At 40.4% G+C, this 27,410-nt stretch overlaps 1 protein-coding gene across 3 annotated transcripts in view; it reads right to left on the bottom strand.

The window, feature by feature from the left end:
- Positions 1-11,288: 11,288 nt before the first annotated feature.
- Positions 11,289-27,410, bottom strand: part of TTLL7 (tubulin tyrosine ligase like 7) — a 137,090-nt gene continuing 120,968 nt past the window's right edge. The window contains exons 20-22 of one of the 3 annotated variants that reach the window (XM_075615679.1): positions 21,140-21,316; positions 12,677-12,821; positions 11,289-11,932 (exon numbers count right to left, since the gene is read on the bottom strand). In XM_075615679.1, the coding sequence (XP_075471794.1) occupies positions 12,701-12,821; positions 21,140-21,316 (298 nt within the window). In that variant the 3' untranslated portion in view covers positions 11,289-11,932; positions 12,677-12,700. Of the gene's footprint in view, positions 12,822-21,139; positions 21,317-27,410 lie in introns of all 3 variants that reach the window. The other 2 variants (XM_075615680.1, XM_075615678.1) reach the window with 2 other exon arrangements.

Here is a 27,410-nt window from a genome sequence, read left to right as displayed (position 1 = left end):
CCCTGGGGTCCTCGTCGGGAGCCAAAGAAAGGGCTGCATTGAACACTCGAAAGGATATATCTGTCTATACAATGGCGATGTTTACTTGATCTAATTGTGCTTGTGTTGGTAATGGGCTGGGATTGCTATAAAATAATCAATATAATTGGAAATTAAACGACTCTATTGAATTCGCCAGATATAGAGAGTAGAATCAAGCAAAAACGTATAGATTATTTCACAATAAATAAGGGCTCTGTATCTTCCCCAGCAACGTTATGGGAAGCTCACAAAGCATAAATTCGAGGAGATCTTATATCCATAGCCTCTTACAGGAAAAAAGCCAAACAAAAACAATATAAAGAACTATCTGACAAACTTGTCTCACTAGAACAACACAAAAATAACCCTTCAAAAAAACTTTTCAAACTTCTAGACAAAACCAGGACTGAACTTAAACAGCGCCAACTCGACAGAGCGGAGAGAGCGCTAAAATGGACAAACCAACGTTACTCTGATAAGGGCAATAAAGCCAACCGGTTGTTAGCTAACAAACTTGGAGGTTTGAGAGTTAAATCTCAAATCCCCACGATTCAAACTAAATCAGGATTGACCACATATAATGAGAAAGAGACAGCCCAGGGATTCAAAAACTTGTGCAAAAAAGGCACCTACCAGAGGGGCCTGATATCGGGAGTATACACGGGAAGAGCATCATCAGCGGTTGCCCAAAATCATAACTAAATGTTGAAATGGGCGGAGAATTTAAACGTGGAGATAGAAAGACACGACTGGGAGGATATCTGAGAATCGGCAGCTAGAACTTCAATTTGCACGACAATAAAAGAAAATATATAGAAAATTCTATTTCAATGGTAACTCCCAGTAGGCTGAGCCAGATCTTCCCATGGACACCCGATCTATGCTGGAGAGGGTGTGGCCTGATAGGAGATATGGCCCATATATGGTGTACTTGCCCACAGATTCAGAACTTCTGGACCATGGTCCAAAACATGATCCAAGAGGTTACAGAGCCGAGGGTCCTGCTGGACCCGGTGACCTTTTTGCTGGCTAAACCCTACAGGCTCCCATGGGACGGCTGGTCTCCTTTATTCTAACTGCGGCGCGCTGCTCTATAGCAGTGGCTTGGAAGAAAATAAACACCCCATCTAGACGCACTGTTATCAAAAGAGTAAACGAGGTCATGGAGAAACTGTCAGCCCAGCTAAAGCAAACTATGGATCAATTCTATAACATTTGGGAACCATGGCTCCAGATCTAGAAAAGTCTTGAAATAAGAAGAAGATAAGAGAATTCTGGTGCAAAAGCAAGAGAATTGGACTTCGGGAGTCCGGGCGGTGTTGACGGGCTGGGGGAGGGGGCGACCTGGTTCATCGCCGCCCTTCTCCCCCATCCTCCTCTCTGCCTCACTGAACATGAGCGGCTCTATCCCCTTCTTTCTCTCCTCTTCTGTCTCGCCTCTTTCTGTCCATTCTAAATCTTTTAAAGGGACTTAAAAAACTGGTTGTCAACCACATGATGTTAGAGGAGGTACCCGGGCGCTATCTCTGTAGAGCTAGGTCAGATAAGCTGAAATATAAAAAAGCGGAGTATGATACTGCCTGAGTGTGATTTTCAAGTGATGTCCTCCTGTGACTCGGAACCCCAGCAGGATCTATCCAGGACCCTTGTAAGCAATGAATACAGAAAGGATGGGGGAGCACAGTTGTGGGAAACAGGCAGTGTAATGGGTCTAGTAATATAAAAATAGAGCGGTTATACCCTGAGCCAACGTAATAGCTCAGGTGGCAGATGACCAATTGAAAGGGCGAATATACATAGATGTGTATATGTGGGTGAGAAGGTAAAAAATTGTAATATATAACTTACACGGCCTTGTGTAAGCTCAGTCTCATCAAGGTTTCTTTGGGGATCCCGTGCTCTTGCAATAATCCTTTTTCTCTCCGCGATGTGAGTTCTTCTTCTTGTTGTATGTCCTTATTGCTTCGTAGTTCAGTGTTTCCACTCCAGGAGGATTTCCTCTCATATAAACAAAAGAGAGGATATGGTTAAGGCATATGTATATAGAGGCGTCAATGTGGGGGAGGATAGGGTATTGATGAACCACTAAAATGAAATTGTATGATCTAACACTCACACGGGCCAATGTGAGTGTGGTCCTATCTTGGTGTCTTGTTCCTGCCCTTTTAGGGATATTACCCAATTGGTAGCAGGTGGTGATGAAGGAGTGGGGACAATGATAAAAGATATAATATCACAATACTCACACGGGCACTGCCCCCCTTTGCTTTTATTTCCCCACAGAAGCCTTTGGTTTCTGTTTTATTTTGTTTTATTTTCCTGTTCTTATTAAAATTAGTTTTTAGCCTCCAGACCCTAGTGTCATTTGTTTATGTTACAAGCTATCTTCAGCGTCAGTCACACCAGGAATAGAAGTATAAAGAAACCGCTAGGAGTGTGTACTCACACTGGCCCGTGTGAGTATTGTGATATTATATCTTTTATCATTGTCCCCACTCCTTCATCACCACCTGCTACCAATTGGGTAATATCCCTAAAAGGGCAGGAACAAGACACCAAGATAGGACCACACTCACATTGGCCCGTGTGAGTGTTAGATCATACAATTTCATTTTAGTGGTTCATCAATACCCTATCCTCCCCCACATTGACGCCTCTATATACATATGCCTTAACCATATCCTCTCTTTTGTTTATATGAGAGGAAATCCTCCTGGAGTGGAAACACTGAACTACGAAGCAATAAGGACATACAACAAGAAGAAGAACTCACATCGCGGAGAGAAAAAGGATTATTGCAAGAGCACGGGATCCCCAAAGAAACCTTGATGAGACTGAGCTTACACAAGGCCGTGTAAGTTATATATTACAATTTTTTACCTTCTCACCCACATATACACATCTATGTATATTCGCCCTTTCAATTGGTCATCTGCCACCTGAGCTATTACGTTGGCTCAGGGTATAACCGCTCTATTTTTATATTACTAGACCCATTACACTGCCTGTTTCCCACAACTGTGCTCCCCCATCCTTTCTGTATTCATTGTCAACCACATGATACCAGAAGATAAGTATGGTATTCTCTATACTATATGTAAGAACGCAGAATCGCAAAATGTAATGTGATCCTCGTTCAGTGCAAGTTTTCTATATAATGTAAGAAATATCTTGCTGTGAAAATCTGATGGCCAATGTACCGTGGAAAAGAAAAAGTGTAAAACCCTGCAAAAAAATTGAAATAAAAAAACAAAAGTGGTGAAGAGACATAATGTGTCTGTATGCTACAAAACAGAAGTGAAACTGCGATTTCAACATTCACAACTCTTCCCATGAAATCAGATATCAGAAGTATAAACATAAAAGTTAATTACACTAAACTATCAATTGTTTTCATTTAAGATAAAGTTCAACAGAAACATTTAATTACACGTCAAGACTGCTTACCAGCAGAGAGCGGCCCTGAATGTGTAACCTGTGCTGCTATTCATCCTGTCAGTTGGGTAAAGGTCACATTTGGAACCCCTGGAGAACCAGGGTGGTCTTTCAATGCAGAATGTTAAAAGCCACCTGGCCCATGATAGGGTACGTTAATTATCCACAAATAGCTCACATGCATTAATATGGAGGTACGGTATCACATGCATTAATATGGAGGTACAGTATCTCATGCATTAATATGGAGGTACGGTATCTCATGCATTAATATGGAGGTACAGTATCACATGCATTAATATGGAGGTACGGTATCTCATGCATTAATATGGAGGTACAGTATCACATGCATTAATATGGAGGTACAGTATCTCATGCATTAATATGGAGGTACAGTATCACATGCATTAATATGGAGGTACAGTATCTCATGCATTAATATGGAGGTACAGTATCTCATGCATTAATATGGAGGTACAGTATCACATGCATTAATATGGAGGTACAGTATCTCATGCATTAATATGGAGGTACAGTATCTCATGCATTAATATGGAGGTACAGTATCACATGCATTAATATGGAGGTACAGTATCACATGCATTTATATGGAGGTACAGTATCTCATGCATTAATATGGAGGTACAGTATCACATGCATTAATATGGAGGTACAGTATCACATGCATTAATATGGAGGTACAGTATCTCATGCATTTATATGGAGGTACAGTATCACATGCATTAATATGGAGGTACAGTATCACATGCATTAATATGGAGGTACAGTATCACATGCATTAATATGGAGGTACAGTATCACATGCATTAATATGGAGGTACAGTATCTCATGCATTAATATGGAGGTACAGTATCTCATGCATTAATATGGAGGTACAGTATCACATGCATTAATATGGAGGTACAGTATCACATGCATTAATATGGAGGTACAGTATCTCATGCATTAATATGGAGGTACAGTATCACATGCATTAATATGGAGGTATAGTATCTCATGCATTAATATGGAGGTACAGTATCTCATGCATTAATATGGAGGTACAGTATCTCATGCATTAATATGGAGGTACAGTATCACATGCATTAATATGGAGGTACAGTATCACATGCATTAATATGGAGGTACAGTATCACATGCATTAATATGGAGGTACAGTATCTCATGCATTAATATGGAGGTACAGTATCTCATGCATTAATATGGAGGTACAGTATCACATGCATTAATATGGAGGTACAGTATCACATGCATTAATATGGAGGTACAGTATCACCTTCATTTATATGGAGGTACAGTATCACATGCATTAATATGGAGGTACAGTATCACATGCATTAATATGGAGGTACAGTATCTCATGCATTAATATGGAGGTACAGTATCTCATGCATTAATATGGAGGTACAGTATCACATGCATTAATATGGAGGTACAGTATCACATGCATTAATATGGAGGTACAGTATCTCATGCATTAATATGGAGGTACAGTATCACATGCATTAATATGGAGGTACAGTATCACATGCATTAATATGGAGGTACAGTATCTCATGCATTAATATGGAGGTACAGTATCTCATGCATTAATATGGAGGTATAGTATCTCATGCATTAATATGGAGGTACAGTATCTCATGCATTAATATGGAGGTACAGTATCTCATGCATTAATATGGAGGTACAGTATCACATGCATTAATATGGAGGTACAGTATCACATGCATTAATATGGAGGTACAGTATCACATGCATTAATATGGAGGTACAGTATCTCATGCATTAATATGGAGGTACAGTATCTCATGCATTAATATGGAGGTACAGTATCACATGCATTAATATGGAGGTACAGTATCACATGCATTAAAATGGAGGTACAGTATCACCTTCATTTATATGGAGGTACAGTATCACATGCATTAATATGGAGGTACAGTATCACATGCATTAATATGGAGGTACAGTATCACATGCATTAATATGGAGGTACAGTATCTCATGCATTAATATGGAGGTACAGTATCACATGCATTAATATGGAGGTACAGTATCACATGCATTAATATGGAGGTACAGTATCTCATGCATTAATATGGAGGTACAGTATCACATGCATTAATATGGAGGTACAGTATCACATGCATTAATATGGAGGTACAGTATCTCATGCATTAATATGGAGGTACAGTATCTCATGCATTAATATGGAGGTACAGTATCACATGCATTACTATGGAGGTACAGTATCACATGCATTAATATGGAGGTACAGTATCACATGCATTAATATGGAGGTACAGTATCACATGCATTAATATGGAGGTACATTATCACATGCATTAATATGGAGGTACAGTATCACATGCATTAATATGGAGGTACAGTATCACATGCATTAATATGGAGGTACAGTATCACATGCACTAATATGGAGGTACAGTATCACATGCATTAATATGGAGGTACAGTATCACATGCATTAATATGGAGGTACAGTATCTCATGCATTAATATGGAGGTACAGTATCACATGCATTAATATGGAGGTACAGTATCACATGCACTAATATGGAGGTACAGTATCTCATGCATTAATATGGAGGTACAGTATCACATGCATTAATATGGAGGTACAGTATCTCATGCATTAATATGGAGGTACAGTATCACATGCATTAATATGGAGGTACAGTATCACATGCATTAATATGGAGGTACGGTATCTCATGCATTAATATGGAGGTACAGTATCTCATGCAGCCCAGATTTATTATTCTCTGTATTTTTTTTAATGCTTATCGTGCTGCGCATGAGGACTGAGGAGGAGATACTTACTACCACCACTTAATGTTGTCTCTTTTTCATCTTTGCTTATTTCATTTTATTTGAATATAAAATATACCATAACAATATTCCGATTGCGACAACTTAACAGACACAAATCTTATTAAACTGTACTTGTACGTTCAGAATATGCAAGAACTTGATATTTAATGTAAGGTCCGCACTATAAAGTGTCGCTTTATTTTTATAGCAGATGCTATAAGGATAATCTATACTTTTATTTCTTCACACTTACGTGGCACTTCATTATAAATGATATAGGCCAGGGGTGGCCAACTCAAGAGCTACCAACAGGTCAGGTTTTCAGGATATCCCTGCTTCAGCACAGGTGGCTCAATCAACGACTGAGCCACCTGTGCTGAAGCAGGGATATTCTTAAAATCTGACCTGATTCTATTCTTAAAATCTGACCCCAGAGAACTGGTGTTGGTCACCCCTGATATAGGAGGTTATTCTTTACGCACCAATTTATACGTGGCCCAGAATAAGAGATATTGAAAATTCTAATATTTTTCAGCAATTTCATGGATGATTTCTAAGGGACCGGTTAGAGATTGCTGCACTGTAACCACTCCCAAGGCCAGGATTCATCAAGCCGCAAAGCATGGTATTGTACCCGGATTCAGTGATAACTGAGACCGAAGTCATTTGGAGTTACCCCCAGGTTACGGTGGCACACCCCACAGTGGGGCCTGATGAATCCCAGCAAAGTGTTTTGATAAAAATCTCCAGGGTGCAAAGATGTTGCATAAATTGTATTAAGGGGGAAATATTGTTGCTTGCAAGGAAGTTCACTTCTTTGCTGTATCTGATGTTTTTTTTACTCCGTTTTTCAGCAGAGACACTTTCAAAGTGTTGTGGATTTACTAGAAAAGTAAATCTGGTACCATTAGATTTGATAAAAAATGACAAATAACATGTAAATAAGCACGGTTAGAGCCACAAAGTCTTCTTACAAATATTTCTTAAAACAGGATGTGTTTAAGTTTGCTTTTCCTATGCTTATGTTTAAAATGTTGACAATATGCAAAATCTTAATACCAAATATTTTGCACAGATAACTTTTTGGGCTCAATGTCTTCGCAGAAATTATATTTGAGGTCCAAGCTAAGCAGCTACAGTGAATTTAAGCAATTAAAATAGTATTAAATTAAAGATGGAATTGAAACCCCACTGAGTGTCTGTGCTAGTTAATTGAAAGACAACGTTTGTGCTGATTAACTTTCCCTATGTTTGGCAAATGTAGTCAAATTGGCTTTCTGTATGAAAATGGAAGAGGAAAATATAGAATATTTGGAGTCTAAGTTGCCATCTTACTTAAATGTATTTCTTTAAAAAAAAAAAAAGTAACAAATGAAGATAGATGTAGGAATTGAACGGACTGGTGTATAATTTTATTTACAATGCTTAGCTCTGTCTATGGGAAGGAATGGGGTCCAAAAAGGACTATAAGTTACCAATAGATTGACCTGCTTGTCCTTGACATGACAAGTAATACACGACCCTGTATTATCAGTTTTTGTAGAACAGTTCTAGTTGCTGTATTAGTCCTGGAGAATATATACTGTATATTTAATGGACCGACCTAAAAATCCATCATCGATGTTCTCATACTCAATATCGAGTTTCCAAGGCCACCATCATTTTGACATTGGAAGAACACAAAGCCTCATGTATAAACCCATACATACCAAAAATGCTTTAATAAAAAGTTATCAAACGTTTTAAAAATCCCATCTAACATAACTACGGATTTATAAAACAAGCTTATGATACTCAGAATTTTTACATCATCCTATACAGTACTTAAATAACTAAAATCCAAGTGGATGACATTTTGTAGACACTACTGCTTTTCAACAATAAGGTGCATGGGTCACAGGGAAAACTGCAGTCATACTTTCTGTATCATAATTCCTAGATAGAGTTACAGCATGTTTTCCCTTTTAAGATTGAACGTTCTCTGGCGATGTTGTTAAATGCTCTTTACAGTTAAACCGACCAACCCTTCAAAGGCCCAGGACAAAGCACCAGTGCAATCAAAAGCAAATCTGATATATAAAACTAATTACAGTGTTTTCATAAGAGAGTACACTCAGAATTGGTAAAGTAGGTCAAAGTTTAGAGACTTTCATTCTACGTACAGTTCAGAGCCTGGGGGACTCAATCTATCAAAACTATTATTAAACTACAAAGCCAGTTTCTGTCCGTGCCCAGTGTGTTTATGTTAACAATAAATAATATGGGGTCGTTTCTCAAACTACTGGGACTTCCAAAGATGCTAAAACGATGCAATTTGCATGATTTGTGTTTTGATGCTATTCATACGGATATGGAGTAAAGTTAAACATTTGTGACATTAATTAATGAGCCTTGTTTAATTCTGTTAAGAGTCACCTTTAAGCAGATGAAGGACTAGGGGGCTGTACACTGAGCCAATGTTTCCCTTCCTTTAGAATGACCAATGCTGATAGTGAACTGAACAGAATGAACAGTTTCCCTTCTCTTTACTTCCAGCTCCCAACTACAAGAGAAAACAGACAGGCTACAAGAGAAAACAGACAGGCTTCTATTATAACCAACTAATTAAACTGACCTCTTTGTAATTACAGCATTGAGGGACTTACAATCTGAATAAACCATTTCATGATTTTGCCAAATACCTCTGGGGGCAAAACTGTCTCAAACAGTGTGATTTATCCCCCAAAACATAACACCTCAATGTGACAGATTTATCATCGTTAAATAGAGTTTGACCACGATAAACTGAGAATTTGCTAGCCAACTTTTAAGAAGCCCAATACATTTATATATGAAGATGAGGAATTCCCAAATATATGTGGTAATAAGTACTGTATGTATATCATTGAATTGATGGGGGATACAGAAGTTTATGGGAGCAGAAAAATATATTTATTAAAAAAAAAATCTTGCTTTGAATGGTATTTTTCACGTAATCTTTAATACACAAACGCCCCCCACGTAAGAAAACATCAGATAGCGATGTTATTGTCATTATCTTCCCTATTCATAAGTCAAAATCACAGTGACCAGCTTTTTTTTTAAAGTAGGGCACGTTAAGCAAAGAAATGCTTCGTATAAACTTGATCTTGAACGCAAACAATTTAAATTATTACTGCTTTGCTGGAATAATAACTTTAAAATTCAGATATATGGACTAGCTTTATGTGTACAACAAAAAAATGGACATACTTGAAAACGAGAGGTAACTCTCAATGTATAACTTCCTGGTAAAATATTTTATAAATAAATAAAATAAAAATGACCGTTTTAAGATCAAATAAACAACAACTAATGTTATTTTCTGTTGCTTTATTGAATACAGTCGGCATTATGTTAAATAAAAAATAAATAAAAGAACTTTTTTTTATTCTAAAGATGTTCAATAAGCCCTGAAACCACATACCTCTGCCATTCACTTTGATTTAAACTATTTTTTGTCAAGAATGACAAATCTCATTGTACCTGCCACGTGTGTGTACTTTGTGCCTTAAAACAAAAATGTATGTACAGGACACTTCTGTTTGAAAATGTGTCGGAGAACAGTCAAAAACAATACAGTATGATACTTATTGTCTTACAATGAACACTGATTTCTGTGATTAAATAAATATAAAGTAAAAAAAATAAAAATCTGTCTAAAGAATAAAGAGAGTTTCTTTTCATGTTTATAGCTTTGTGCCCCAGCAGCATGCGTTATACATTTGCTAAACCAACAGAATCCCATCGTAATGCACTGCAACCAGTCCCAGAATGCACAGCAATCAGTCCGAGCATGCACTGCAATCAGTCCCAGAATGCACTGAGACCGATGTGCATACTGTAGCTTGGAAATACAGTGACGGCAGTGCTAACTAAAAGGGTCATTAGAAACAGATGATGCTGGTTTAAGTTTGCCTGCTTATTTTAACTTAAATTAGATTAGACCCTTCCACACTGTCATATTTCGCCTGTGCAAGAATTAAAGAAACTTGAAGAAATAGATCGAAATGTACTAACTTAATTTAATTAACAAATAAGGACCACCAGCAGTATTAAAAAATACTAATAATTTAGAGTAACTCGAATTACAGCAGGGAAATGTGCTGCATTGTGGGTAACAAATATCATCATTTACATTTCGCTGTTTCAAAACATATCTATGTAGATAATAACACAACAAGTATTTACAGTACATTATAAACTTAGAAAAATAATTGTATTAAGAGAAATAAAAGAAACAAACCTCATTTATAGTGTGTGTTCTCGTAGCTCCGGTCAGTGCCAGACCGTATGGCTTGTGGTGTTCAGAAGTCACGGAAGGAAAATGTGAGGGAAAAAATCTAAACACTATTAACAAAATGTTTTTGATTGGCAACTCTGACCATGTGTGTCCCACAGTGGCACAGACATGCAGGGTTTAGGTTATGAAGGGAGTGTCAATAGGCAGCTAATTAGGATATGTGGCATGTAATGAGTACACTGGGGATGTCACATTGCTGTGGTGCATGGAAGGAGTGGGGCAGTGTGTAAATGCACTACAGTAACTCTGCACAATCACACTGCAGCAAAGCCCGTTATACATCCCGGTGTGACCTCTGTGTGACCTTGGGCAAGTCACTTTATGTTACCCCAAACAAATTACAACCTCAACAGTGCAGGGACTTGTGACTGAAAAGATTATATGTACAGCACTGCATACACTCAGTGCTATACAAGGTAAATATTGTAATTATTAATGATAATCTTAATTGCTATTATTAATATTAATATTAATTGATATTATTAGTACTGTAGTAGTAATAGTGAGGATGATGGTTTCGATGTACTGTTTTGTGGTGTATTGATATTTCTATAGGGGACCTAATTATTTGTACAATGTACATCATGAGTTCAACTTTAGTGTAAAATGGTTAAAATGAACACAGAATACGTAACACATATACCGTAAGTCAGTTCATGTTCTGCAGTCAAGAAATTTATTTTGTGGCTTGTAAGGAAGCAAAACCGCGTCGTTTGAGGCTACAGTATCACGCCCCCCTGGAGGTGGCATGAAAAAAATGCGAGTTTTTAGACCGGTTTTGATAACAGAGCTACGAGAATTCCAGTTATCGGCAACAAATGCGAGTTGGAGGATTTTTTGGCAAACCGATCGGATTGGCAGAGCCGGAGTGAAACCGTGTCTAAAAAAAAGCCTTTTCCGCGCGGATTGGACATGCGAGAAGGGCTGAGAGTGTGGCACAGCACGCCAATGCCACCGGAAAGGCTCTCGGACACAATGTACGTAATAAGTCCGCGACAAAGTCCAACAATGCGGATAACAAAATCGCAATTAAAAAAAAGTAACAAAAGAATATGTTTTCAAAAATACTCTATTCCTATTCAGTTTCTTCCCAACAAATAAAGTGGTTACTCCTGTAGCTTCTTCTGATCTAACAATAACTCCTCAGACACCTTTCCTCTAAGATAACGGCGGGCATGGAAACGATTCCTTAGGCAGCATTATTGTGCTCACCGGGCTGAGCATTCTCATAGCCTCTGGAATAACGTTTTGTTAAAGGTGAAACATGCACAAGGTGAAAGGTCAGCTCGGTGGAATAGCCGCTGTGAAAAAAAAAACCATGACGACAATTGCTCTTCCCCCACATCAACGCCTTAAAAAATAGTTCTACGGTGGCTGTAGTTAAAAAAAAAAAAAAAAAGACCTGAAATGGGAATTATTCAATAAAGTTTGGCTTGTATTCTGCAATTTTTCCACAGCCTGCTGCAGGGATAATTACATTTTCTGTCTTTCTTTTCTTATTATGTCTGCTATTTTTCTACTTCAGGCTTCTACAACTTTTATGTATGTTAATAATTGTTCAATATAACTGTAATATATAATAAATAACATTGTTCAATATACAAGCAAAATAAATTAGCATTCTAATTGGATCAACAAGATCAGTTACACCAGGGCTGGCCACTCCGGTCCTTAAGAGCTACCAACAGGTCAGGTTTTCAGGATATCCCTAATAGCACAGGTGGTGGCAGTCAAAGACTGAGATACAGATTGAGCCACCTGTGCTGAAGCAGACATATCCTGAAAACCTGGCCTGTTGGTAACCCTTGGGGACTGGAGTTTGCCACTCCTGATTTACACTTTGTATATTGTGCAGGAATAATAACATAGGATTTTTCTTATAAACTATTCTGGATCTAGACATACACATAATCTCATAAACAAATTAGCGAGGTTTACAACATTTGCAATAAGTAATCAGTGAGTTTATATTGGTGCTATAAGAGAGCTGTGCTTAGCACCATATGAAATTGGATTTAAAACAAAATTAAAAAGCTATTATTTACAGAGCACGAAATGTTCTTTTTACTTCAGTACTGGTTAAGTCGCGGCGTAAGGAAAATGCTGGAGTGAGGCGTTCCGGAGGAACTGCGGCGAGCGCTGGAAGACGAGGTTTTCATGATGAACTGTGGCACGACTGGCAGTAAATACCTAAAATAATTACAAAGCAGAGGTTAATTAAATGGGCAATATACTGTGGGCAGTTTAGAAAATCATTGCAGGCAGGTATTTAGTTTTGTAACGATCACAGAATTCCAGTTGCCATGTGATACAATTCTGCTCAATTTTCTAAGATTGCATAGATTAGGGTTCTCCAGGATAGTAAGTGAAATGGATTTGGTTATGAGGCCTAACTAATGTGTCTGATTAAGCTTGATAAAGTCATGCTATATTTGCTTGAGAGAGGAGGCTAATGTAGCCTGAAAAATACAGTGTTCAACTCAGGAAAGAAAACCACTAATGCATATGGGGGGAGCGAGAGAATTTACTCTAATTTCCCCTAATACTAATGTAGGGAAATGATTCTACTTGTATTTGGTATTCCAGGCTGCCCTGAAAAGGAAAAAATAAGAATCTTACACTATACAGTATCTGCGCTATATCTTATTGTACAGTATCTTTTTTAAACCGAGTATGAGAAAGCTGCTTTCAGCGTCACATGCTGAGTGGGTTGACACCATCTGTCGCAGGTGTCAAACAAACCCTGGATGAGAACTATGTAGGGAATGGAGTTTTATTTACACTTACGGCACTTGGGCTCCCCTGAGAGCACTAACTTTACATTGCCACATTCCAAACACTGGCAGTTGGACCCTTGCTAACACCACCAGACCTGCAACCACAAGAAACAAATGCCCCCTCACCAGCGCTGTGCTGCGAAATCCTTGGGTCAGCCTTTCCACTGGGTGTAGGATTTCAGAAACCAATCCATTTGACATATTTCATAGCCTTAATCGCACAGGCTTCTTCACTGCACCATTTTGTTAAAACATTATCCGGTTTTGGACACTGACAACCCCATTCTCTCCCCTTCCAAGACTAACTCACTAACTGCCCTGTGAGCACCTTGAGGAGTCACCCGTTTCCTGCACAGGCAAAGCTGCAGCTTTCCCGAATGCGCCTTGCTCCAGCAATGTTACCTTTGTCACATATCCCTCCACCCCAAGCTCAACGGATGGAGTGACCATCACCAAGTGGCGCCACCTGCAGGGTATTTATAACAGAATTCCTCATTCAATCTCTTGCCTAATGGAATGTCACCAAAAGACTGATATTAGTCATTCTAAAACGCCTGTTTAACTGTGCATTTCGTATGTTGACCTCTGCTTACCCCAAATAGGTTTCTGTTCAGAGCAGGGCTCTTTATTTCCAAAACATAAAAGATTATGTATTCTGCGTAGTTCTTAGACCTAATAAGTCCATAACTTCTTAAGATGTACCACAGTAATTTCACTAGAACGCTGAAATCTTGATATCTTAGCTTTATATGTTTTAACACAAGAGTGGCTAACTCCAATCAGTGGCTCAATGACTGAGCCACCTGTGCTGAAGCAGGGATATCCTTAACACCTGACCTGTTTGTGGTCCCTGAGGACTGGAGTTGGCCGCCCTTGTTCTACCATCTTCTCAGTTGATGTTAACTGATAAACACGTGGGAAAAGACCGTTGTGTATTAGGTACTTTTATGGTTCTTTTTTATTTCTGAGGATTTATACCATCACACGTCTCATGGACTATTGATTTAGAGTAGCAGTGGTCCATTCTCTCCTGTTTTTTTCCAGTTTTGCATAGAGTGAGCGGTTTATTCTTCTTCAACCGAAGCAGCCAATAGGTCCATTTTCGGACAAAAATTCCCCATTGACTTAAATGGGGAATTTCAGGCAAAAATGGCCCGATCAGCCACTTTGGCTAATTTAGAATGATCCCTTTAGTCTTTATATCCCACCTCATCTCCAGTGGACCACATTTCCTTGGTCATTGGGTCAGATTCAAACATCTGTTGTGCTGTTCTCAATGGCACATTCTGCACTGGTGATTCATGCTCAACCTTTTCCTTCCCTTCTTTATGGTGTGTTGCCCCTGCTGGGTAGACGCTATAATCTTTATTACATTGTCAATGTTCTCCTCATCCTCGCCCTTCTGACCTTAAAGAAGCCTTTATTTAACACATCCTTTAGTGCTAACAGTTCCTTCCCTTGCCATTGTTCTGGCCTCGGATTGTCAAGTGCAATCTCCTTCAGCTATTCCTTCACTAAGGTAGTTCCTGTACAATTTCACCAGTTTATACAAGTTTGTTTTGATACTCATAGAACCTTTCATGGCTTGAAACACAGATATTTTGTATTGTTCCGGAGGTTAACCTGTAGTTTACATATCGCAGCGTAGACGGTGCTGTTTATTTCTTGAATGTGTATTCTGGTTAAATTAAATGCAGCCTGGTCATTTCCAACTTGACCAATACATTGAGAGTGAAAGCACAGTGCTGTCCGCAGAACACGGGGTGTTCTTCTGTTAGCTCGTGTCACACTCTGCCATGCTTGTACATTTTAGGGATGGACACACAAATTGTAGGTTGCTGGCTGTTCTGTATTGGCAAGGGCTCATCAAAAGGTTATCTCAATCTTGGCTTTAATACATGTTCCTTCTGGACTCTGAGTACTTTTGTCCTTGCCAGTTGTACATTGAATATCCTGTTACAGTTGCCAGCCTTTTAGTCGTTGTGTGTGCAATGGTGTTTTCTGCAAGTTTCAATTTATAGAATAATTTTTCCACAAGTTTTGTGGCTGCAATCGGCTCCTCTTTCAGTGTTTTAATCTTTATTATCTCTTGCTTTAAAGTGAGATCATTGTGAAATTTTTCCTCTCATCTTCTCACATTTACAATGAGTTTTCAAAAGGTTGTGCTTGGTAACAGACCCGCAGCCTTACTTGTAACCTTTCTTTTTCCTGTATATGTTCCATCTTGGGACCAGACACGCTGTGCGGATGCTCAAACGTACGTTCCTGCTGACGGGTTCCATCGCTTTCTCTTCTATAGTCTGTTTGGAGCTCTGCTTCCAAAACAGTTATCCTTTCATTCAGGGTGTCTTCTAGTTTCCTGCAATCTACTGGTGCAAAATTTGCACTCAAGCAGTTGCGTAACCCTTTCAAGCTTTGCAAAATGCTTCCTGCAATTGCTCTTTTTTCCCCTGTACTTTAGAGCAGGGGGGCTCAGCTCCAGTCCTCAAGAACCCCCAACAGGTCAGGTTTTCAGGATATCCCAGCTTCAGCACAGGTGGCACAAAGACTGAGCCCCTGATTGAGCCACCTGTGCTGAAGCAGGGATATCCTGAAAACCTGACCTGTTGGGGGGAGGCTTGAGGACTGGATTTGAGCCCCCTGCATTAGAGAATCTTCCTGGCAACTCCTGCAGTTCATTTTCCTTCATTCAGTCATTTGCCCAACTGCAAATGAATTGAGAGCTTTTCCCGTTAGGGCTTCCCCTTGCTGAGCTGCATGTTCCAGGCTGACCCAGTGCCACATTTTCACGATGGCCTGATCCTCCCTGTTCCAGCTCGTCTTGCAGCGTTTATTGGCTCTCTCTCATTTTAAATTCCCACTCAAGTTTCTCTTTGTTCATTAAGATTTCCTTCTGCCGGGAATGTTTTTCTTCATTCAGCTGGATAATTTGCTGGAACAGGCTCTGCTTTACGTCTGCAAGATGCCAATCTTTCTGTGCTCATGTTGCATGAAGGCTCTCTTGATCACGCTCTTTTAAATCGCGCAGTTCCTGAGGAGCAGGTGCATTTTCATTCTTAGCATCTTGTATTTTACGCCGTCTTTGTCCTTACTTTCTTCGCTGCAGTTAGGTCCCAAACCTCCTCTTTGTGCGTTAATATCAGCGTTTGTATTCCTTCCTGCAGTTACTGAATCCCCTAAGAATACTGCCCAGCGTCTTTACTTGCATGTCTTGCGCAAACCATCCCGTTAATCGATGTGCTCTTCCATGTTTTTGCTGTCACTGCTTTAGGGTTCCTGGAAACTGGCAGCTGTATCTATTTTTTGCTTCCTTCCCATGTTTCATGGGGAGATTACAAATCTTCAGGCACTTCACACCTGTACTAACACTCTTTCTGCATATGCTGCAAGCACAGCTGGTCGTCACTCATACACAATCTGGCAGGGGTTTACCTGCAGGTGCCGTACCTCTCTGTTCTCTCCCTCTCCTGCCTTACAGCGTTTGTTTCTGTATCCAGTCCTTGGACACGTTTTCCCTGGGTCTGTTGTTCTTCACACACACGTCTGATCGCTTCACTACCCCCAGGTGTGGAAAGGCTGCCGTCAATGCCATGTGTTGTGAATAGGTTTTGCAATGTTTGTTACAGGTATAAGACAAACCTAGGATGCCAACCATTTATTTATTTTGATTTTTTTTCTAAATCGCTAGTCACCAAGAAACTCAGTGCTAGAGCGCGTGTAGGAACATAGGGAGGACACCCACCCCAAACCTACAACCGGGACCTACTGAAAACCTATAGGGGAACGACGAGGAAGACCAACACAAGGGAAAACACGAACGGGAGCAGGAAAGATGGCTGCCAGGGTGTTGGGGTCTGTGTGCCAGACTTTGTTTATAAATGAAGGTTTTTAATTCCTTTCTGCATGAAAGTAAAGCGTCCTGATTTCTTAAAGCAGCAGGGAGCTTATTCCAGTGTCTTGGGGCAGTCCTTGGTGACACCCTCCGTCCAGCTTTATTAACCTTAAACCGAGGCTCAATCAGTTGAGGGGCGATGGCAGATCTGAGAGCCTGATTGGGGGTGTTATAGATTATACCGTTCTGAAGGTAAGGGGGGGCTAGTCCATGGATAACCTTGATGGTAAGGGTCAAAATATTATAATGAATGCTTTGCTCCTCCGAGAGCCAGTGCAGATCCTGTGATACTGGTGACATGGGGTCTCTCCTTGTCTTGCAGACAAGATACGTTTTATTTACACACAGGATACTAAAGCTCCTGTTCCTTTAAAAAAATAACAAACAACACAAAATAGCAGTGCTTAGAGCACTAAGTCTACTTTGTCAGCTTCAGGTAACTGGCAACTGGATCGTTGCTATCACCACCAGGTCTACTCCAACAGGAAACAAACGCCCCCTCACCAGCAATCTGCGTGGGTCAGTCACTCCACAGGGTGTAGGATTTCAGCAGCGAACTCATTGTATTATTGCACACATCTCTTCGCAAGGCGTGGGGTACTTAGCAAATGTATTTGCAACAGGAACCTTAACTAAGAGAGCGCTTCTTCCCAGCACCATTTTGGTAAAAACGTATGCTAGGCTTTTAACACACGGACAAACCCCGTTCGCTCCCAGTCCTGGCGGTCTTCCTGCCTTGTGAGCATATTTCTTAAGACATCTGTTTCCCGCACGGGCTGGAAATGAACACTTTCACTGCTGGCTTTGATTGTGTGGCAGAGCGACATCTTGCATTAATGCATTTTAATCTTCTGATGACCAGAAGATCCATTGCATGAGATAAACAACTATAGTCCAAGATGGGGGTCATGCATAAGATAGATTTTCAGTCCAACAAAGTATTTATCTAAGCCACTTTAATTTGTAGTTAAGTGATTGCATTAAAAACAAATGTGATCCATATATATGAATTATCAAGCGATATTTAGGATATAACAACAAGAATATTTTCTTTACACCTATGGAACATCTCACATTCTTCTAGGTGCAACATACTGTACATTACCTTATATTAAAATGTGCATGTGAAATGACGTTGTACCTGCTGCCCTACCCATGGAAACACCCACCAGCACCAAATGTACAAAACAATTTGGAGATGGAATAAGAGCTTTAATATTGATTTTAGTATGTAAATGTGACAAAATGTCATAATTACTGTTGATATGGGAGGAAATACAAACGTCTGCACTGCTATCCCATCACGCAAATCAAACAGTGATTCTCTACCTATGGGGCGGCTTTTACATCCGCCAAAGTGGCCGATCAGGTCATTTTCGGATGAAATTCCGCATTGAAGTCCCCGGGGACACATATAGAATCAGCCCCTACATGTCACCCGGACACCTTTATCTCGTTCTCATTTGTGCCTTCTCTTTTAAACTCAAAATCTGCCTCACTGTAGCTAGCACAAACCATATTTATGACCACCATCTTGGAATACAGCAGCAATGCTTTATGGCAAGACCTTCTCACCGCCCGTTCATGACTCGCGTCACATCAGCTGTAGTTGCAAAGATGAGTGCCACAAATAATTGAATATCTATTTAATTCCCATGTACTACAGCAGGGGTGCGCACACTTTTGTTGCTGCGGCCCCTGCCTTGTCTCCCACGGTGCTCGCACCCCCTTGCCTTAGTGCGGTGTCAAATAATGCCGCAGAGTCATGTGACTTCATGACACGTGACTCGCGGCATCCTTTGATGTCACATTGCGTCATTTGACGCTGCGCTGTCATGGAGACGCGTCCAGAAGCCGTCTGAATCTCGGTAAGTTGAGGTTGCAGAGGCCTCGTGAGGTCCCCCGGTATTTAATTTAAATGCCTTGGGGAAGAGTGCGGGGCCTCTGCAACCTCCGCGCCCCCCCAGAAAAATCACCCCCAGTTTGTACAAACCCTATACTACAGGAGCGGCCAACTCCAGTCCTCAAGGGCAACCAACAGGTCAGGTTTTCAGGATATTCCTGATTCAGCACAGGTGGCTCAATCAGTGGCTCATAAATGGGCAACAATAAGAATGAATTATAAGGTAAGATGTTTTTTGTCATTTCGGACAGTTTGCTTGCCTGGTTTCTAATGTGCCCCCAGGTAAGAAGTATACATATTTTGTTTTATGTGCAAAGGCAAATAGTTTTGCCGAAATACTAAACACTTTACACTCAATTGGAGTATTACATAAACCAGGGGGGCTCAACATACACCAGGGGGGCTCAACATACACAAGGGGGGCTCAACATACACCAGGGGGGCTCAACATACACCAGGGGGGCTCAACTCCAGTCCTCAAGTCCCCTCAACAGGTCAGGTTTTCAGGATATCCCAGCTACAGCACAGGTGGCACAATCAGAGGTTGAACCACCTGTGCTGAAGCAGGCACTAATCGAGCCACCTGTGCTGAAGCAGGGACTGATTGAGCCACCTGTGCTGAAGCAGGGATATCCAGGCTTGAGGACCTGAGTTGAGCTCCCCTGACATACACAATTGACTTTTATGCTGACACACTGGTTACTCAAATGACTTTTAAATGGTTCTTTTAGTTTGCAATGTTTCCGTCGCAATGGGTCTTTGTTCTTGTTCCTCTGAAATGTTGTATTTATGTAATAAGCCAAAGAAATGTTCTTCACTTTTAATATGGAAGGTAGATTAGTGTTTGGTGATAATGAGGCAAAAACCGGTTTGCAGAAATTGGAATTCTCATAAATTAGTTGTAAAGAGTAAAACATTCTTACCATTCCTGACTGTTTTATGCAAAGATTCACATATATTCTTTATTTAACATGGGGTTTTATACACATAGGATTGTTTAAAACAGACATTCGCTTTACTCTACTTAAACCCTGATACCTGCTTTCTGTGTTCAGCATCTTTGGTATAAAATAGCTCCCATGGATGGACAAAGAAATTAATAAAACGAAACTGTCCCAAAATATATCATTAAACGCCTTCATTTTGTGAATTTTTGGACAAAAAGCGTTACACTTGGGAGGTAGATTACATCACATTAAAACATAGCCTTAAATATGTTTTGGGTGGGATTGCTGTGTAAACCCCATGCACGGCCTGGGAAGTCTGCGACACAACTTACAAGCTCCTCTGGTCGTCTCTCAAGTCCTCTCACCTCTGTGTACGAAACCTGTTTTAGGAGTTATATCATATTCTAGTTTCAGGCATTTAAGCCCCATAACAGACTGGTCATATAAGTGAAAAGCCACCTTGTTCGGCCTTGTCCGATTACTGAGATTCCACAGTATCTTCCAAGAATGGAATATAGCTTTGTATTTAGAAGGATCGGACTTGGTAGCTTCTGTTATTCTGAGTGATGAACATCCTTAACTCATGGAAATAAAATAAATATGCAATTCATTATGAGAGGGAACATTTCTGTTACATACGCACTGCTCACCAACTCACTGAAATAAAAGAAATATGCCATTCATTATGAGGGGGGGAATATTTTGGGAAAATACACACTCCAGTGTATTCCACGTTGCACAATGGGACGGAAAAAAACATGATACTCTACATATTGCCATAGCTTCAACTAACATTTTGTTTGGTATTCAATAAATATATTGGTGATTATTTCAACATATGCTTAGTATATCTTGAGAGATGCTCTTCGCTAGAAAAGCTTAATGCATTTTCCAGCAAGGTATACCGTTTGCATGACTTTGCCGTGCAGAATGCATCCACATCTAAGCTAAAAGAATTTATTATGGAAATGTTCGTTGTTAATGAATACCTGGTGTCTTCCCAGCCTGGAATACTGCCTGGCACTGATCCTCTTGAATCTGTTGCATATTTGTAAACCACTAGCAGGCAGTCCTTGCACAGCTGGACCAGACGGTGGCAGCACTGGAGCTGGAGCTGCGGAATCACCACTTCTGTGCTTTTACTGAATATGCTCTCCCACGGGGTACTGTTGGCATAGAAACAGGGATGACCTCATGCGTTCGGTCACAAGTGGCAAACTAAGAGCATTACTGCAAAACAGTTGGTGTAGCTGTGGTGGGTTAACAAAAATGACATATGACCTTGGTGTGTTTGCTGGAAAAGACCTAAATAGTTTAAGCCAAATGCAGACAGATGGAAGGAATATGAAAAAAAAAACAAAAAAAAAGAAGTTAATCTTTGTTTGGAAATACCCATAAGTCATTATTCACGTGTCCCCTAAAGTATTCACAGCCGCAGTGTTTAGGGTGATCGCATCAAAATATATTGTCAGATGCTTTTACCGGTTCTGAAATATGAAGTACAAAATATAGATGTTTTTCAAATAAACTTTGGAACATTGTAAACTGTAATCATGGTAAACTAATAACAAATATGTAAACGTGTTACTGTTTTCCGCCTGGAAGAAAATTAAATTCACAAAGCCTTTCTCTGATCAAAACAAGAATAAAAGAACAAAAAAATAAAACGTTAAGTAAATAGATTTAGTAACTCCTGCTCGTTTCCAATGTAATGGAAACGTAATGATTTCCATTTTCTTCTGCCGGCGCCCGCCCTGACCCGCTCCCAAATCTCACTCCTGTAAGAACATTTATGTACTAGGAATGACTCTGATTGAAAGGAAGTACGGCTGCTCTCCCACTGGATCAATTTGCTTCTCTTCTATTTGAAGTGTGTCAACAAACCTAGGAACTACTTTGTAAAACTAGCCTTCCGTCTGCTAGATGTGTGCTGGTGCTATCAATCCAGGTCCATAGCTCAAGGCAAAAAAGAAGAAAATACATTTTTCATCCCATTTTTCATGACGTTTAATTATTACATAAAGTAAATATGATTTGTTATGGTTTGAAGACAAAAACAATTTTTGACAAAAAAATAAATAAATGAATTTAAGCACCTTAAAATGTAACAATGCATTACTCTGCTTCTTCGTGTGAAGAGGCAAGAGGTACCACTCATGTTTTTTTTTTTTGCAAATCTACACTTTCACCTCTTTTTTGTAACGAAAGATCGATTTTGCTTAAAAAAATTATATAAATTCAGGTAAATTAGCACATCTTTAAATTACATTTATTATGCAGTGTAATGTACCCAGAAAATCAAAGGGGAAAAAAAACAAAGTTTTAAATAGGTTTGTTACTAGGAAAAATATACAGCTCAACCCCGTTATAACGCGATCCTTTATAACGCGAATCCGCTTATAACGCGATGCAAGTGTGGCTCCCAATTTTTGTATTTATGAATACTTTACAACACGGTTATTGGTCTCTTAAATACTTTATTGTACAATGTATACAATTGTACATTATTTCTAATGCGATCCGCTTATAGCGCGATGTGATTCTTTGAACCCCAATCACAGCGTTATAAGGGGGTTGAGCTGTACCACCATCTTGACTTAATAAAAACAGTGAATGTCACGCGTTTCTATCAACAAACCTGAACTTACTATTCTACTTTTTTTTTTAAATTATATAAATATGCTACTATAATTTTATAAATCGTACAAAAAAAACATTACTCATTTGAGTGCAGCGGGTGCAGCAGTAGCGGGGAGGAGAGAAGCCGCAGACACTGTACATTACAGACAGGCACACAGGGGGTTGGACAGAGAGGCGGGAGGGAGACGGTGCCGCGCACTCACACCCTGCGGGAGACGGGCACCTCTGCTAACTGAATGAGAGAGACACCACGTCTCTGCCCCATCCAGGAAGGCGGCTCTTCCTGCCAGTCCCAGCGGGACACACGCGCGCGTCAGACCCCTCACAAGATGGACGGTTTCACCGGCAGCCTGGCCAATTAAAAGTGTTTCAAACTACACCATATTGTGCCCATTCCTTCCCTCTTCGGTGGGGGTCCGCAACGGAGCCACCCCCGACGCCATTGTGGATTGAGGCCACCTCCAGTAAGCTGCCTGCACGTGGGGTCGTGAGAGGAGCTGAAAGAAGGGGAACAAGCACAGTTCTCTCCACTGAATACTTTGGCGTTCATCGTGTGAGTAGGAATCTTCACTGTCTTAGATAGGGATCTGATTGCTAGAAAACGCTGCGCAATCAGGTGTGCCTCTCATCTGTATTTCAGACGTGCATCTGTCTATTCCAAGGACACATCCCATCTGGAACATTTTCAACAGAGCCCAGCTATCATCTTTAAGATCAGAGACTATCTGAAGATCACGGTATCTTGGACTTTAGCGCTGGGGACTTTAATATTGTTTGTGCACCTATTGTATGCCAAGAGATGATGGGGACGGGCAGGGTTGCAGACCTGTCTGTCTGGATGTGCTCACAAGTGGTAGTTTTATTTGCTATGCAAGTACTTTAAAGCAGCTACCCCCTCTCCACCCCAAAGCCTATATGCGTTTAATTCACATCATGTTCGTATCATGCCCCCGAGCAAGTCCAGCTCTTAAAAATGATGATTTTCTTCATCTCAAGTGTCTTGAGACAATTCCATTTGTACAATAAAGACCATAATGTTCAGTACAATTTACAACGTACAACCATTGGTCAGTTCTGCAGTGCAGTGTACAGGAGTCCTGCATGCATCAGATGGCTGGTGATAAAAATGCCAGAGACTAAAAGATGCCAGGCCAGCCAGCTCGCTGGGATTTGACCTTGGGCTGTAAGGTTTATGGCACAGTAACTGCAGGCTGGCAAGGTGACAACTGGCTGAATGGGAAAGACAGATGGTACTGTTTGAGGTTGGAGTTCAACGCAAGGATAGGCACAAAGATAGGGACATGGGCAGGGAAGAGAATTCTAAACAGAGGGATGAGGAAGGCAAACAAAGGTCAAGATGTTAAATAATAGCAGAATGTGGAGTATCAGTCTGGGTAAAGAAAAGTCTGACTTTTCAGGAGAGAAAGTAGAGCCTGGGAGGAAATGCTTCATCTCTCACCCAAATCCTGGCAGGTCTTATTTCAGGCTGTGATTAGTGCATTTAAAACTCCTTCCATTAAAAATACATTTTTTTTCGATTGCTTAGAAAATACCATTCTCAGTTGGATTACTATATCAGGCTAAGAATATTTTTTCTCTATCCTTTCTTAGCATACGCTAGGAGTTTATTTGAGAGAGGTTCAGTTCTGAGTTTAGACAAAAAAAAAAAGGCGAATAATCCAATCAAAAACGTACAAAGTAGGCCCATCTTTTCTGTCAGCCACTTCTTTCAGGAAATATTTATATTCATAAGTCCATACCATTTATATTCACTATCTGAAAATATTTTCCATTGGCTGATATCCCTTGAACAAGCTCTTTTTATATGAGATTTATTCATATAATTGAATAGCCAAGGGTACATTTTGATTTTAAATTTTGCCACTGCAGGCCTATGAAGAAATGATCTCTTCCTAAGATGGACTTTATGTTTTAGAATCAACATATAGATGATAGCTATTTATTTTTCTCCAACCCCTTCCCCTCCCCCCCCCCAAAAGTAATTCTTTAATATTTAAGAAAGAAGGTCTTCTATATTGTTTGCCAAATCCCTACACAAAGGGGCACATTGCAAAGAAAAGTCACATCATATAAATCTTGACATAAGCAAGGTAATTTTCTGAGCACCTTCCAATAAACTAATATAAAATGTCATGACAGCCAAGAGGACAGCCTCGGAAAATGTGTCTAATGCTTTGTTCATAAACAGTACAAGAAAGCAGGAAAGACAGATGCTAAAGTGAGGCATTGCCCAAAAACAGGAGTGGCCAACTCCAGTCCTCAAGGGCCACCAACAGGTCAGGTTTTAAGGATATTCCTGCTTCAGCACTGGTGGCTCAGTCAATGACTGAGCCAATGATTGAGCCACCTGTGCTGAAGCAGGGATAGCCTTAAAACCTGACCTGTTGGTGGCCCTTGAGGATGAGAGTTGGCCACTCCTGTCCTAAAACAATTGCCACAGTGACACCAACAAAATGAAACCTCAAACCCTGCGAAACGGATTCGGGGATAAAACCAGAGAAACCAAGAACTTTAAAATCGAATAATAAGAATTAAATCAAACTGGCTGCAAGCCTAGAATCCTCCAAAGGAAAAGTACCCGGCAAAAGCAGGTCACTGTGTCTGATTAGAAGCAGATTCCTTGTTAAATAGATAGAAGGATAAAACTGAAAGTATCACTGGAGCAAACCTGCACATACTTATTAAAATCTCGTGTATTTCAGTGTTATTAGGGTCGGGAAAGGATTTTGTCCTTGATCGTTTAACATACTAATTATTATCAGCAGTTGTAGGCTGCGGAAAACATGGCTCTTCTTGGCACTTGAATTTAAGGGCCTCCATTTCCAAAAAGCACTTGGATACTCAGAGGTGGTGAGAGGGAAACCGTCTACAAAAAGTTCCCAGTGCAATAGGTTCATATGATGAGATCAGTCTGGCATGAAAGAAAGCGGATTTAACAATAGCAACCTTGGATTTTATACAACATACATTTGGCTTTCAATTGTTAATAGGACCTCCAAAAGAAGCTTGTTGAATGAGTACTGTAAAATAGGCTTTTTAATAGCCAGATACTCTTCCATTCAGTCTTCACCATGATTTGTGTTTTAGCAAAACAATGTTCTCTTATTTAATTAGTAGAAACACGACAAAATCTTGGTCCTGGCCTGGACCTTAATTAAGATATCGTGATAAAGGTCAAAACCAGGGCTGATATGCCACTGTGACCTTAATAAAAATTTAGGAAGAGCTCATTCAACTCACATGTTCCCAAAAGGACACGAGCAATTTGACCACTCTGGGTCCTGCAGCAGCCTTGGCCGTGCCTCTCGCTATCTGTGGCGTGTAGCTGGAGGATCTGTATGTTCCTGCTTCGGAACGAACAGCTGATCACATCAGGTGACATCACAGCAGAGGGGAATTCTCCGGTTCCTGCGGTCTAACAGCGGCGGCGTCAGTTAGCGTCGGCGTCTCGTAGCAGGTAGGGCAAATGGCTCAGTATTCTCCACAGCAACAGGGGGACCACCCTAAGCGTTTCAATCGTGATACGATCTTCCTCAGGGGTGTAGGGGTGTAGAGAATCCCCCTCTGCTGTGACGTCACCTGATGTGATCAGCTGTCCGCTGCTCCGCTGTGTCAGCTGTTCGTTCCGAAGCAGGAACATACAGATCCTCCAGCTACACGCCACAGATAGCGAGAGGCACGGCCGAGGCTGCTGCAGGACCCAGAGTGGTCAAATTGCTCGTGTCCTTTTGGGAACATGTGAGTTGAATGAGCTCACTATTCTTATGTATGTTTTATTAAAATTGTATTACACTATATATATATATATATATATATATATATATATATATATATATATATACAGTGTTCGACAAATCACCCAAAAATCTACTCGCCCAACCCAAAAATCTACTCGCCACCTAGTCCCGCCCCTAGTCCCGCCCCCAACCCCGCCCCTAGTCCCGCCCCCAACCCCGCCCCTAGTCCCGCCCCCAACCCCGCTTTAAAATAAAATATATAAATAAAATACATTTAATAAATTCCTAGTCAGAACAACATTCGTTTTTGACATAAATGTATTTATTGTATTACATTATACTACAATTAGTCCTTGTTACATGTGTGTGTGTAAATGTCGGATCTAGAAATAAAAGCCAGGTGTGAATGACTAGTTTCCTGAACCCCTTAACCAATGTCTGGATGTCCCCGCTTCACAATATCTAAAGCAGCAATCCCACCTGGGATCTTACCTGATCCGCAGTCCCTCAATGTCCAGGTACGCTCATTCCCGCAATGTTATACATTGGGGAGGTGTTGATTACCTGTCTTCTGGGTTAGGGGGGGGTTCCGATGTCTTCCGTGTGAAGCTTGAGCCAGATCTGGAAGAAAGCAGTATAGGGTAGTTAAGATTTCGGTGTAGTATAGGGCAGTTAAGATATATAGGGTAAATAAGAGATCCAGAGTGTGGGAGTGACAGAGAGAGAGAGTGTGGGGGAGAGAGAGAGAGAGAGTGTGGGGGAGAGAGAGAGAGAGAGAGAGTGTTGGGGAGAGGGAGAGAGAGTGTTGGGGAGAGAGGGAGAGAGAGTGTGGGGGAGAGAGGGAGAGAGAGTGTGGGGGAGA

The sequence above is a fragment of the Ascaphus truei genome, chromosome 10, assembly GCF_040206685.1.
Source record: "Ascaphus truei isolate aAscTru1 chromosome 10, aAscTru1.hap1, whole genome shotgun sequence".
Classification (NCBI taxonomy): Eukaryota; Metazoa; Chordata; class Amphibia; order Anura; family Ascaphidae; genus Ascaphus; species Ascaphus truei.
This window is presented reverse-complemented; position numbering and strand designations above follow the sequence as displayed.